The sequence below is a fragment of the Arvicanthis niloticus genome, chromosome 5 (assembly GCF_011762505.2).
Source record: "Arvicanthis niloticus isolate mArvNil1 chromosome 5, mArvNil1.pat.X, whole genome shotgun sequence".
Taxonomy (NCBI): Eukaryota; Metazoa; Chordata; class Mammalia; order Rodentia; family Muridae; genus Arvicanthis; species Arvicanthis niloticus.
This window is the reverse complement of record NC_047662.1, coordinates 51,191,484-51,205,774: the sequence shown is the minus strand read 5'-3', so window position 1 is coordinate 51,205,774 and position 14,291 is coordinate 51,191,484. Positions and strand designations below refer to the sequence as shown.

Below are 14,291 nucleotides of genomic sequence, written 5' to 3'. Positions count from 1 at the left end.
CTTTATATGATCCAGGGCATCTTGGCAGGAATTTCCTAAGAGCATTTATGAGTTACAAAATTAATAAATGGCAAACCAGGAGAAAAAATTAAAAACACTGTAAGTAACGTACGTAGGAGGTTACAGATGTGCTTAGCCAAGCAAGAGCAAGAGAAATACACCTTATGTAAAGAAACAGAATACCTAAGTGGTATAAAAAATATAAAAGAAACAAATTTAAATATTACTCTATGTTCGTATTTGGAAGGCAGAGAAACAACTTTCGGGAGACCAGGGGGCAGTGACAATAAAGAACCTAGAGGAATCTTCAGTTAATGTGCTAAAAGAAGCAGATCGGATGAGCTTGATGTAAATGTAGTGAACCTAGAGATTAAAAACAAGAAGACACATGAGTCACTTCTTGGGAAAGAAGAGATTAAATGGGCATTGTGTATCTGTACATGTTCCCTCACCGAAGGCAGTGGCAGAGACAGTTAAAATCTGGACTTCTTAACTTATCCAGTCACACACTGCACTGGAATTCCCCCCAAAGTCCTTCTCCGTCAAAATGTCTCAAGGGTCCTTTCAACATCAGTGGCTGGTCCCCAGTGAGCAGGGGGAGGGATGATGGGTTTACTGGAGGTGCGGTAGCTGCTTTCTGGGATGCCTTGGAAGGTGCGGGTCCAGGAGGCGGCAGCAGAGGGCGCTGGGACCTCGGCCTGGGCCCGCCTCTGCCATTGGTCCGGGCTGGGGAGTTGGGCTGGGGAGTTGGGCTGTGGAGTTGGTGGAAAGTGACAAGTTGGGCGAGAAGAGAGATCGCTGAGAGCTGGAGGAGCGGCGGCCGAGAGAGCCCGGAGACCGCAGCCCCAGGCACAGGGCACGCTCTTCTGGAGTCGGAGCCAGAGACACACGGTGCGCTAGAGCGACTCGGAGAGCCTGGGACTGAACGGCCGGCCGAGGCAGGGCTGCTGCGGAGTACCGGGAGGAGCCGCGCTCCCAGGTCCCGGGCGGCCGAGCGGAGGCGAGGGAGCAGGTCAGGGGGACAAAGAGTTTTGCAAAGGCCCCCCAGTGTCCTGCGAGTGCCTGCGGCACGACGAGGTGGCCAGGAGCCCTGGGCGAACCCGTGGATGTTCTGCGCGCCGTCAGGGAGCCGCCAGCACCGCCACGAGAGGAGGAATGCACCGGCCGCGCCGCCGCGGGACGCGCCCGCCACCGCTGGCGCTGTTAGCCGCGCTGCTGCTGGCCGCACGCGGGGCTGCTGCCCAAGGTAAGCTGCGCCCGCGCCCGGGTTCCACCGTCCGTCCCCCAGAGCTGTGTGACGGGCGAGCGCCTCGCTGATCCAGGAGCCCGGCATTCGGCTGCCGCCTACACGGGCCGCCGGAGGGAGGCCATCCAGGACTCGCCCTGAAGCTCGGCTGCGAGTTGGAGTGCTCTGGGGGACTGGTCCTAGACATCCATCTGTGGTTGTCAGTGCTGACAGGAAGTGTAGGACGACGACTTTGGAGGGGTGTGTGTGTGTATGTGTGTGTGTGTCTTGGGGGAGATGCTGGTCCTTTGCCTATCTCTCTCTGGATTCCTTAGCGCACCCCAATTGGGGTCCAGTTTATCTACTTCTCTGTCCCAGAGGGAGTTTGTATTTTCAGTGGTGCCTTCGACAGAGCCCAGGCGGTCCGCGAACCGGTACAAACAAAAGCCCTGTACTCCCTTGGCCTTGAGTCTTCACTGCATGGTGTTCGGAACCTCCCGCCCTCTAGAGGGTCATCAAACAGACCAAAACCTTTGCTCTCTGCTGCCAACTTTGTGCAGTATGCAGTCAGAGAAGGCCTGCTGCTCCAAAGTACTCTGGACTCCGGGTGTGCACGTGTGTGTGTGTGTGTGTGTGTGTGTGTGTGTGTGTGTGTGTGTGTGTGTGTATTTGAGATGGAAGAAGGCGGGGACGGTCATCTAATGCATACTTGATTTTGGTCATCTCCAGAGACAATCGCAACAGTTAGAGAAAGCCTCCACCCGCAGTCAGAGCGTCTTAGTTCCCTGCGGGAAGCTTGGATCCATGCTGGGTCTGAGCCTGTACACAATGAGAGGGAAGAGCCCGCTGCGCCTGTGGAGACAACCAATTCATTCTTTGGAAGTTAGAGGGGGGAAAGTTGATTAAAGTCTCTTGGGGTCTTGGGCTTCACTTTTAACATGCATCCCTTGAGGGGGTGTTGGGGCCCCTGGACTCTTCCCGCCCCCGCTTCCAGCCCCTAACCTCTCTAGATAAATAGGTCCCTCCTCTTTATCATTCATCTGTGAGCCAATTAGGGAAGAGTCTAGTTTACTGAACAGCTGAGGAAAAGAGCCATTCGTTGAATGACTGCTGAATTAGTTTTTTACTGAAAGTTAGGGGTGACTTTCTTGGTACAAAGCTCTCAGCAAGGAAGCTGAGTGAGGATTTTGATTTCCTGGAGGTGACCCTGGGACCGGAGCAGTACTCACCCAACAGAGTTCTGAAGTGTGGTGGTGCTAATCTACAAGCCCGTGGGGGGTGGATACAGTTTCTAATTGCCATTAAGATGCATCTCAGCAGGGGTGCCCTATCTTAAGGGAAAACCCTGATGAATTGTAAACAGTTTGCTCTCAGGGATGTTTTGCTAGGGATGCCCAACATCTGGCTCTTTGCCACTACACCTGGGCCTTGCTGCCGACCCGCGTCCAGCGCAATTGGGGTGACGGTACCTAGGGCTAGATTCCTGGCCTGGGAGCCTTGATTAATTCCGTTGTTCCTGTGGGCTCCTTTACTTTGTCTTAACCTTTCATCAGCCAGTGATTTTGAGGTCACAGCCTCTGCTGATTGGGATGGAATGAGGTGGGGATGTAGGGGGTGTTCACCTTTCTTAGTCATCTTTTTTTTTAAAAAGCCACCCACGCAATGAATTTGCGAATGTGAAACAATACTGCTGTCAGTAGCTACTCAATGTTCTCTCTCCTTCCTGTTCTGTATTCTAATGATGGGTTCAAACCTGTTGCTACTTTACCATCTCTTAAATCCTTTTCTTTTTTTTTTTTTTGTAAATCTTGATCACTCTTCTGGCCTGAGGTTCCTAAGGTAACCCTACCTGTCAGTGGCTCAGAACATGAGCTTAAGAGGAGATATATTTTATCTATTAAGTTGTTACAAAAATTAAAAATGGATTAGTATTTCAGTATTTCTCCCATCACCTTTCTATTTGATTAACAGGAAAGAAAAAGAAAGCCTTTATGTACATAGTTTCTGGCCTGCTAGTTGTTGACCCTCCCAGCTACCTCCTACCTGCCCGAAGGTGAGCTTCTGTAAAAAGTATAAACACTCATTACTGCTCCCAGGAGCTCCAGACTGTTGGAACCCACCTGGGCCTTTCTCAGAATTGTGCTCATTTTGTGGTTTGACTGCTTGAAGCCAGAGGGAGGTGTCCCAAGACTCAGCTGTTATTTTCTAAGTCTCCAATTGCTATGTCAGTAGGTGTCCGTCCCCACTTCATTTAGTATAGGAGTCTCCTGAGGGCCATGAGCCTGTCAGTTTTGCTGGTGAATTCATTGAGGGCTCTCATCAGTAAACTCCAACCTTTACTAGGGATGTTTGGAAAAATCCTACCGTAATGGCTAGGGGGCACCATTCAGAGGCAGGATAGGTAGAGGTTGTGTGGTCAGATTGCTTCTGGCAGAACTTACTTATCAGTGATTTATTTACTTCATTGGAAAACAAATGAGGCTGTTTTGCTCCTCCAATGGCTGGGATACTTAGGAGTTATTTTATTTTACCTTTGTATGTGAGTGTGTGGTGCAGGGAATATATGTTTGTGTTTCTGTGGATCTGTGCACACGTGTAAGCATGTGGGTGTTCCTATGAAGCCAGAGGTCAGTCTTCTTCAATTAATCTCTACCTCGACTTTTGAGACATGTTCTCTCACTCCACTGGAGGTCATCTGTCCAGCTAGGCTGGATGGGCTTGTCCATGCCTGGGGCTACGTGAGCAGGTCCAGCTTTTACAGAGTTCGGGGGAAATGGTTCAGCTCCTCACGCTTGTAGGGCAGGCACATTACTTGACTGAAACATTTCCTAAGACCAAGAGTTCTTTCAAAATCTCAGCTTTGATCTATTTTATTCTCTGTCTCCTGCATGTGAAAATAGGCTCCAAATTAGACTTTTAAAAATGTTTCTAAATCCATGTCACTTGCATCCAAAGGAACATTTTGCCTGTGGTTTGATGACAAGCACCTACACCACTTCAAATATATATAAAAAAAAAAAAAGGTATAGAGCATGCTATGAAGAACTGATATTTTTAAACCTTATGTACGATGCTATAAATGTCTATTTGAAGAGAAATAGGCTATGCATTTTTACAAATATATTAAGGGGACCACAGTTTTGCTAAGTGAGTGGAGGAGAGAGAACCTTGAGATTACTCATTTCCCATTTTCTAGTAAAAAGAGTAGTATCAAAGGAATCCACTAGCCAAGCTTAATGGCTATAACCTAGGCTTTGCCATTGACAGACCTGGGTTTGGACCCTCCCTTTCATATTGTAGGCATGGTGATTCTGTTTCCTGAGCCTTATAAGGGTTTTATAAAACTTAAATAAATCTGAGTATCAAGCATTAGAGAAGAGCCCCCAGCCTAGAAATTAACTGAAGATGCAGGAAATTCAGGATGTTCAACCCTCCAGAAATAATATACAAAATTCCACATGTAGGTTGATAGACATAGGCTTATACTATAATCAGATTTTCCAGGAAATAAAAAAACTGAAAAGATAGGGGCCACTGTGTAGTGACAGTTTTGGAATTTTGGGTTCTTAAAAAAAAAAAAAAACACAGAAATATTATAGGAATGTGCTCCAGGTGTAGGGCTGTGGGTCTCCTTTGGACTGTTTGCAGCAGCTATGATTTGCCTCGTGCTCTAGCAGATGCATGATTTTGTCAGGCTCATATAATTTCTGTGATTACATGATGCTTGGTGTTCAGGGCTGGTGGGTGGTTGTTGGTTGTTTAGGGAGGTTGTTGGTTACAGTTTTTTAGTATCTGTAGTTTTTTAGTATCTGTGGTCAAAGAAGAAACAAAAGGAAAAAAATTAGATTCAAGAATTTTCCTAATTCTTCCTTCTTCCTCCATTCTTGTTAGGGGATGAAACCAGGGAGAAAAGAACCCACAAGGTATCAGAGACCAGCTATACCAGCAACTTGTAGCAAGGGGAGATGCCTGGGCACTGAGATGCCTACCAGGGGAGATGAAAAGGAACAGAGTGTTGATGGTGGGTTCTCTGCCACAACCCAGGTCAGCTTACTCTGTGAAGTTTCTTTCATGCCCCATGTTCCCTCCTGTTAGATGAGCTGGTAATTGGGCCTGGGAGAAGCTGATGAATAAAGTCTTGTGGCCTCAACTAAGCATGCGTCTCTTGAGCCTAAGCATTCTAAGGTACTCCTGTATCTGTAATTTATTTAACAGACACTTGGTGCAATCTGTTTAATGAGTTAGTTGCTGTTTAAAGTCTTCCTTAGTATTAACTCGCAGAACTCTCACAACTACCCTGGGAAGGCAATGGTATAACTAGCTCATTGTGTTGATGGGTCAGGTTAGGCATGGAGATGTTAAGCTGCTTTCTCAAGGTCACATGGCCAGGGAATGGCTTTGCTGGGTTTATAAGCCCTGAGAGTTGGTGTTATCATAACTGACCTCTGTCCTACATGGTCCCTCCTGGTTTAGTTCTTACACCTGCTTTCTTTTAATGCAGGCCAGAGGTGGTGCATCTTTAGGTTTCTAAGAGCAGTGGAAAGATGTTTTCTTTGCCACCATCTAGAGGGTGTAAGAGGTGATGGGAAATAGTCAATTCCACCATTCCTATAGTGTTGCACTGCCCCCACCACCAGCCTTGCTGTTAGCTTAGACACAGACTGAGGCTGGGGATGGTCCAGGCCTCTTGGTCTAAATGAATTGCATTTTTGCAGTGTAGTGATGCCACTTTGATGTGGTTTGAGGAGTGTGTCCAGTAGTTCCTTCCGCCTAGCTATGAGATGTCTTTTGATGAAGTATATGTGTGTTTGCGTTTTGGTGCATTATCCAGGATAGAGGTGGAGGAGGACTGATTTATTAGACGCTATCTAGAAAAGCTGACTGCCAGCTCAGGATCTCAGTAAGGAGCAGATCCAGGCAGATCCAGCTGTAGCTGGAAAAAACTTGACTCTTCCAGGCTCTTTCTCAAACAGAAAGGCCTGGGCTTGGCTTCACTGAACCCTTGAGCTGTGACAAGAGAGATGGGCCCCTGGACATGCATGAGGAGGAGAAAGGAACAGTCTTCTAGGACTTGAGAAAGTTCTGTGGTGTGGAAGGGGGAAGGGAGAGGGGGAGTACTTCGAAAACCTTTAACTAAATGCAGCTGCTTGTTACATGGAGCCCGACTTGCATGCCAGGAATATCTCAAAAGCTAACGAATACAAAATAAAAATAAACAGCAGGAAAAAAAGCCCGCTCTTTGTTGCAGTAAGCTTGGTTGGGGTTTTTAGTTTGTTTAGGAATGGGATAATTGTGGCATCCACTTTATTTTGGTAAGGCAATGAATCGCGATGGATGTGATGTCATCGGGCTGTCCCACCCCCAGACTCCTTTCCCTGCCCCCCCCCCCAACCCCCAGAACACCCAGGCTTGGCCATCCATGGGTCCCATGGCTCAGGCAGTTGCCCTTGAGTGAATTACACTGGAAGAGGGCAGATAATTTAATGGGATAATCTTGGCAGACCCAGTAAATTTCACACCCCATCTCTCACTAACAGCAAGGCAGCAGAAAGCTACAACATCCTCAGATGAAAAGGTTGTATAAAAAGGCCCTGCTTCACAGTAACTGTCTGTCCATAAATAAGGTTCTGCAGAGTTTTGATCCAGAAATGTTATTAAACACTGATAAGGCAGGCCTCATAATGTTTGGTTTCTACATTCTCTCCCACTTTTCCATAGAACCAAAGCTCCCCCCCACCACCATTTTTAAAAAGTAGCCTAGAAGATCAATCAGTTTAGATTGTTTATTTTTTCAAGTATGTACATACAGAACGGCCTTCTTTGATAGACATTTTAGAGAAGTGACACGATGTAACAGAGATAGAATGAGATTTGAACCCAGTATACTGTGGTTCAAATTGGGACTTTCCCTACTTGGCTATATGTTAACCACACTTGTAGTGCTGTGACCAAATGCCTTAAAGAGACAGTTTATGGAAGAAAAGGTCTGTTTTGATTTCCAATGTCAGAGGGATTTCAGTCTGTTATGGAGGAGGAGGTGGGTTGGACAGCTCTGTCCCTGGTGGTAAGGGCGTGAGGTGGAGAGGGACAGACCAGGAATCATAGCAGGTCAGCATCTTCAAAGGCCCATCCCAGTAACCCACATCAGCTAGGCTCCTATAGAGCAGTTTTCAAAGTAGCTTCATAAGCCAGGGACTGGCTGTTCAAAGCATGAGCCTTTGGGGGACATTTCTGGGCAAATCACTAACTAATTTACTACCTTCTGAAAATTTTCTCGTCTGTAAAATGGGGATTAGATAGTATCCAGCCTACAGGTTGTTTATGAGAATTAAAGTACACTTGAGTGGGAAGTACCTGAAGCCACCGTGAACTGGAAGAGGAAGCTGTTGGCTGCCATCAGGATCCTGGGCTTCCTAGAGAAAGCAGAATGTTATGCTCCCAGTCAAGGGCTGCTATCTATGTAGGAGATGCAGCTGAGAATCTTGGAGCAGCACTCTTAGGTTCTTCTGAAGGTCTGGAGTTCTTGGTTTTACAGGGACTATGTAGAGACCCGGATCTGAGCTGGTCTTAGGCCAGTGTTGAGATCCCCACAGGAGGAGATTCCACAGTGCTTTAAAAACAAAGGCTCCCCAGCCCAGAATCTTTGGAGAAGAGCAAACCCTCCCTGATATTTGGCTCTGGTGGCCATTTAAAGATTCTGTGTACTGAAAGAACGTTCATGCCAAGAAAGAAGAGTAATGATGTACTGGGGGTGGGGGAGGGGTGGTAAAGGAAGTTCTGAAGACAAGGTAAAGTTTGTTTTTCAATAGGAAAGCCTTTCATTTCAACTCATATTTATTATATATTTATTATATGTGAGGTGCAGTGTCAGGGAAGTGAAACATCATCCCTGTTTCAGGGAGAGAGGGGGGAGGGGAGTTCTAAGCATCTTGTGCATCCACTGTATGCTCTGTATCATTCTCCACAGTGTGTCTCAGTAGCATTGATGGTTGAACCTTTCAAGTCTATTTACAGATTAAGAACACTTGAACACTGAGAGGCTGGTATTACAGCCAACCTCATTTGACTATTAAATAGGGATTTTGGATTTGAACACAGATATTTTGATTGTCACATGTACCCTGTTTCCATGTCTTTGAGGTGTGGGTACTTTGTAGCATAGAACAGATCCGCTATCTCCAAACACCAGCCATCTGTCTAACAGGAGAATGCAAGGATAGAAAGCATGAATTCCCAGAAAGTTGGAGGGTGAAGGGCAGAGAGGACACTGCCTCCTCCTCAGGCAGAGTGGGAGCCCTCTGAACTGATTATGGAAAATGTGTACCACAGTTCCACATAGATAGCAAACGTTTGTTTAGCCAGTACGGGGCCTGGGCAGGATTTTGTCTGCTTCTAAAGCCCTCATGTTCTTGCCCCGTGACTTCCTTTTTTGATGTCATCTGGATTTAGGAAGTGGTTGTGCTGTCCCTATATGGAAGGGCAGACAGACATCGAGATAATTTCTCTGGCATCTTTCCCTCTAGCCCCAAATCCAGACATTGGATTGAAGGAGGGGACCAACCACTCAGGTATGGTGCTCCAGTGAGTCTTCATTAGTGACCATGAGCTGTAGCATCCCAAGGCCTCTGCTCAGCACATTCCCGCTTCCTCCTTCATTCACTAATCATACTGTTTGCTGTTACTGTGAGCTGAATATTCTGGTAGTTCCACTGGAGAGACGACGAATTTGGTCACTGCACTAGAGAATTTTCCAAGCAGTAGACTTGTGGCAGTCCTTGCTAGCTGACCAGCAAATCTGTTGTCATCCCTTCTTAAACACCTGCCATTTACAGCTCTCTCCTAGTTAAGTGAAGCCATGTTACTAAATACTAGCCAATAGGATTAGATTAGGAGGACCCAGTGCCACTTGCAAGATCCATTAAGACCTTTTGGGGCAGGTTGCTATGGTAACTTGAGACATTATGCATTGGAGATGCTACCTGATGGACGGAACCTGAGAGCTTCCCTTCTTTACTGCTTTGTGGTTGAAGCCACCTGCTGGTCCACACTGGCTTGGATTTTATTATTGTAAACCAGAAACAAGTGTTTATTGTTAAAGCTCAGATTAGGGTGTTCCAGCTATAGCTACTAAGACGATCATACCTAATCAAATGGTATAAACCACAGCATGTCCCAAGGCTAACCTAGTGGATCAGGAACAGCACTTTTTGATAGGATAAATGAAGCAACTTAGTTTTGGTCTGATTATCTCTTATGGAACTTAGAGAACCTTTCTATAAATTAAACTTCTTCCTGAATTACTTCTGACAGATCCTGGGGTGCTCATCACTGTGGAAGATCTAGAAGAATTGTGATTGGCTCTGGGGTAGTTCACTTTTAGGTAGGGGCAATAAAACAGACCACTGTAGCATAATTACACAACCACTAAGTATAGAATTTGCTGTGATGAAACGAAGCATCCCAAGAAGGGAGAGGGCCTTGGGGAGGATGTGGGCCATGCTGTGGGAGCTCTGGGATGGTGAGGGTGGTCTACGGCATGAAAGATGAAGAGATGGAAGAGGAGGAGCAGCATGGGACACAGTCCTGCAGCTGGTTGCTCTGCTCTGCTCTGCAGGACTCATTCACAGCTGTTCTGGGTTCTTAGATGGGAATTAGCCATGGAGTAAAGCAGTCCTCTAGGCAATGGCTAGTGAAGACAAAGCTCTGAGTGGCACCGGGTACCTGGAAGCAGAGAGAGAAGAGAGAGACAGGGTTTTACTTGTATAGCCATTTCCTTCCTTCTGCCAACGGTGCCCCCAGAGACTTACAGATGCCTCTGACATGCAGCTCAAATGTAATTGTGGCTCTTTGCCTCAGCTGCAGTGGTTTGTTTTGCAGTACAGACTGCTAAACATTAGTCCCATTTTACCTACTTGATGAAAATCCTGGAGTGGGGGGCAGTTGTAGTAGTCTGCACATCTAAAATGCTGCTTTGCAAGTATTTGTGGGTGTTCGTTTTGCTGTTAGGGATTGAAATCAGAGCCTTGAGCTTGTTACTCACTGGGTACTCTCCTAACGAGCTGCACCTCAGACCTCTGGGTTCTCCTAGTATTTTAACGTGTATGGTTTTCGGGGAACCCTCTGAAAGAAGCAGTGATCTGTTACTCTCGTTGAACTGAGTTGTCATTTTCCATAGAATTATTTTCTACATAAGGAAACTGAGGCACCAAGACTGTCTTGTGTGTTTGTAGCAAATCAAGCAAGAGAGTCAGGACTTGAACTTGGATATCTGGAAGCTGGGGCTCTGTTCTTAACCATGATGCCTCTGTATGTAGCTCTGCTTTTCCCATCCCCCAAGCTCTACTTTGTGATTAAAGTTCTACATAAGATCCTAGCCAAGTAGCTGAGTGCAAATAATTATAATCAAATCTCTTAATTTGAATAGAGTATTGGGGCTTAAGGAATTATTTCATATGCAATATTAACTTTAATTTTCCATCTAATCTAATGAATGCTTTTTTTCCCTCTCTCTCTTTCTTTGGTCTTCTGTTTTTAAGCCAGGCAAGTAAGGTTGGCAGTTTACCCAAGGTCACTCTGTAGGTGGCAGGGTCTGTCTGAAATATAGACCTTCTCCTTAAATCTCATGGGATGTTTTGCTCTGAAGGATTACTTGTGTTTATAATTCATGCCTCTGCTACATGACAGGTTTCACAGTCGTTGACCCGGCAAGCAAATTTGCCCGATTCTCACTTGTCCCATCAACACGACCCTCAAATCAGCCATCATTGTAAGAAACAGTCTGGAAGTATTTGTCAGTGTGGTTTGGAACTGGCACTCCTGTAACCTAAGAATGTTCCTGAGCAAATAGACTGGGAGAAGTTACTTCAAAGCAAGGACTTTCCTATGGAGCTGGCAATGGCAGCTGGTAGATCAAACTTGAAGAACGGGCCTTTGGCATTCCGTGGGGCTTGGTACAGAGCATGGCTTTCCTTTTCCCATCTGGTCAGCAGCTTTGTGGCCTCTGTAAGATTTTTTTTTCCTTACTTGTTGAATGAGAGGCATACTGGGCTAAGTGCACTTTGGGAGTCTGGGCAAGATGCTGGCAAGTGCTGGGCCTAGTGCCTGGCTCACTGGTCCATGGTTGGTGTGTAATTTGCAGCCACATCCCTGAGAGAAACCCCCGCTGTGACTTTCACAAGACAGAATGGACAAACTGTCTAGGACTCAGACCTAGTTAGGCTTGCTTATGTGATGTAGTTAGTCACTCACCTTGGAGGGAGACTCTTGGATCTACAAGTCTTAGGTTATAATTACGTTTGCATTTCTCAAGGACTCGGATGTGGGGTAAAAATAGACCCTGTTTCGTCAAACCCAAGACATTCTTGAAAGGCTCTTATCTGTTCTTCACGGGAAATTGACACTGCTTCCGGATGGGATTAGACAAGAGGAATGAAAACAGCCTGTTGTACGCTTTCTCCACTTGAGCAATGATATCCCCACCACTTGGATTTCACTCCAGCCCCATGTTGCTTTTTTTTTTTTTTTTTTTTTTTATGTAATGTTTCCATCCCCTGGAGGGGAGTGGCGGTTTTCCTTCATCCTATTAGAACCTTCGTTATGATGATGGAAAGATCTGCCTGCAAGTGCAGACCCCAAGGAATTAGTGCTTACCCTGGTTCAGAGGGCTGCTGTATGGGAACTTGCCTGCTCAACATCAGCTTATGGGTGGCAGATACCCAGCAGTGGCAGGCTTTGTGGTATGCGTGGCGGTGATTGTCTCTTTTCTTTATTATGAGCATTCTGTTCTACACACCTTATCTGGTGACTGTAAGCCAAGGGGTGAAGAATTTACTATGGCTAGGTAATCTTCAGTAAGCAGGGCTAAATGCTGGGACCTTAAAGCATGTATCTGATAAGTAGTATCCCATCAGAGACATGAGAGAGGAACTGAGCATGCTCAGTTCACTCTACCCACACTTATACCTAGGACACAGTCCAGGATAGGTGTACATGCTCCTGCAAGAAGGAGAGAGAGGAGGGGTAGAGAGGTCCAGGGAAAACTCCCTCGAAGAAATTTCCAGGTACAGGTTGGAAAGCATCCCTCCTTCCACCAGCTGTAGATTGGTTTCTTAAGGACCAGTCCATTAGATCTCAAGGCTGGGTTGTTAAAGCCATAGGTAGGTCCGTCCAAATGTTTACAAAGAACATTCCTACGTCTTTGCCTACGGACTCAGGTTTAGAGAGTTCTCTAGCTAACGTGGGATGTACGTTGTAGTGGCTTCTGGGTCTCAGAACTAGCATAGCCATCGATCTGCCTGCTCAAACTAGGGCATTGGTGTGCAGAGGTAAGGGAGGAGGGTGTATGTTCCCTCACCTGCCCAGTGATACCTCCTATGTAAACTACCAGGTCGCCTCAGCTTCCGCTTGGTTAAATATTTGTTTAACAACCAAAGTGAATGCTGGGGAAATACATGGCAATATCTTCCCAGATGGGAAGTTTGCTGTTTTTTGTTAAGGAAGCAAGATTGATTCAGCCAAAATGGTCTCAGAAGACAAAGGCTGGCCTTAGTTCAGGGCTTCTTCCTGGTCTTGCAGCCTTTCAGAATCTCCATTCCAGAGCCTGCCCACCTCTCTGCCCAGGGCTCCCGTCGCTCCTCCTTGAACTCCTGCTTGTCCTCCAGCCTTCAGTGTACCCACGGTCAGCATCTGCTTGTCTTTTGTCCTCTTCCCAAGCTCTCACCCGCCATTGTCTACATACCCACCATGTGAGTTCCTGTCACTCAGAAGTGGCTCAGGACCCTGATTTAACTCTTCCCAGTATGGGTCATAGTTGTTTATTGAGCATCTGCTAGGAACCTCGGGCTCTGCAAATCATTTTGTGTTTCATTTTCAAAAAGATGTTATGTTTTGTTTACTTTTATGTAGAGGTGTGAACCTCATGTGTGTGGAGGTCAAAGGACAAGTAACAGGGAGTAATTTCTCTCTTTTCACTATGTGGGTCCAGGGAATCTAATTCTATTTGTTAGGTTTAGCGACAGACACCTTTATTGACAAAACCATGCTGTTGGGTCTGAATTTCGTATTTTGTAGTATTTCTTTTTTGTTTTTCTAGAATGATTGCCATCACCCCATTCCTACCCCTCACTCTGTCCTGAGAAATGTTTTTTTCATCCACTTACAAGGGGAACTCTTCTTGTTTGATTGTGAAGTGTTTGCATCTAGCCCTCAACCTGCTAAGCCCAACTACAAGGGAGAGTCACAGATTTACTCAGGATCTAGGGACAGGCTTTCTTGGGTAGGGAAGCTGAAGGTGTTCTTGGGTATATCCGTGCCCAGAGAAAGCAGGCAATATGTAGAAAAGACTTGATCATGTAACAGGCCTTGCTCAGGGGTGGAAAAGACTGCCCTATGCTCTGGTTTCTTTTCTTCCCATGAGGTCTTTGACTTGAACAAGATAGGATGATTTTCATGGTGTTACCATGTCCTGCTGAGTAGACACCTTACCTTGCCAATCCTCATCCCAAATAAAGTGTTATTATTATTCTTTAACTTGGAGAGCTTGTTGGTTTTTTTTCCCAGATGAGAATTTGTATAGGGCAATTACAAACCAATGCAGTACTGTGTAATCAAAATAGAACCATCAAGAGGCCCACCACTTAGCGACTATATCCACTGTTCTTATGTATTTATGGAAGGAGGTTGTGTCTGTATTCCTAAAAGAACATGAAGCTCAGGGATGTGAAGAACTTCCCCAGGATCCTATCCAGTGCTTTTACCTCTACCCACTTCTTTGTGGCAAGGACTGGGTCCTACATCCATTAACCATTTGGTCCATTTTACTCAAGGGGAGATTGCTAGTTCCATGTTGAGAGCATTCTGCATCAATGTAATTATGTGCCTTAAAAAAAAAAAAAGGCAGTAAGTTTTCTGGGCAAAGGAGAAAGAATTCTTGTAGAGGTGGAGCTTAAGAGTAGCTTCTTCCATGACTGTGACAGAACACCTGAGACAGGATAAGTTATGAAACAGTTTATTTACCATACAGTTCTGGAAGTTGAAAATCCAAGATGAGGTGAATGGCTTAAAAGTC

General features: G+C 45.9%; 1 protein-coding gene across 1 annotated transcript in view; it reads left to right on the top strand.

Moving 5' to 3' along the window:
- Window positions 1-710: 710 nt before the first annotated feature.
- The window catches only part of Ror1 (receptor tyrosine kinase like orphan receptor 1), a 348,352-nt gene continuing 334,771 nt past the window's right edge, over window positions 711-14,291 (top strand). The window contains exon 1 of the mRNA XM_034504011.2: window positions 711-1,246. Coding sequence (XP_034359902.1) covers window positions 1,156-1,246 — 91 coding nt within the window. The 5' untranslated portion in view covers window positions 711-1,155. The remainder of the gene's footprint in view (window positions 1,247-14,291) is intronic.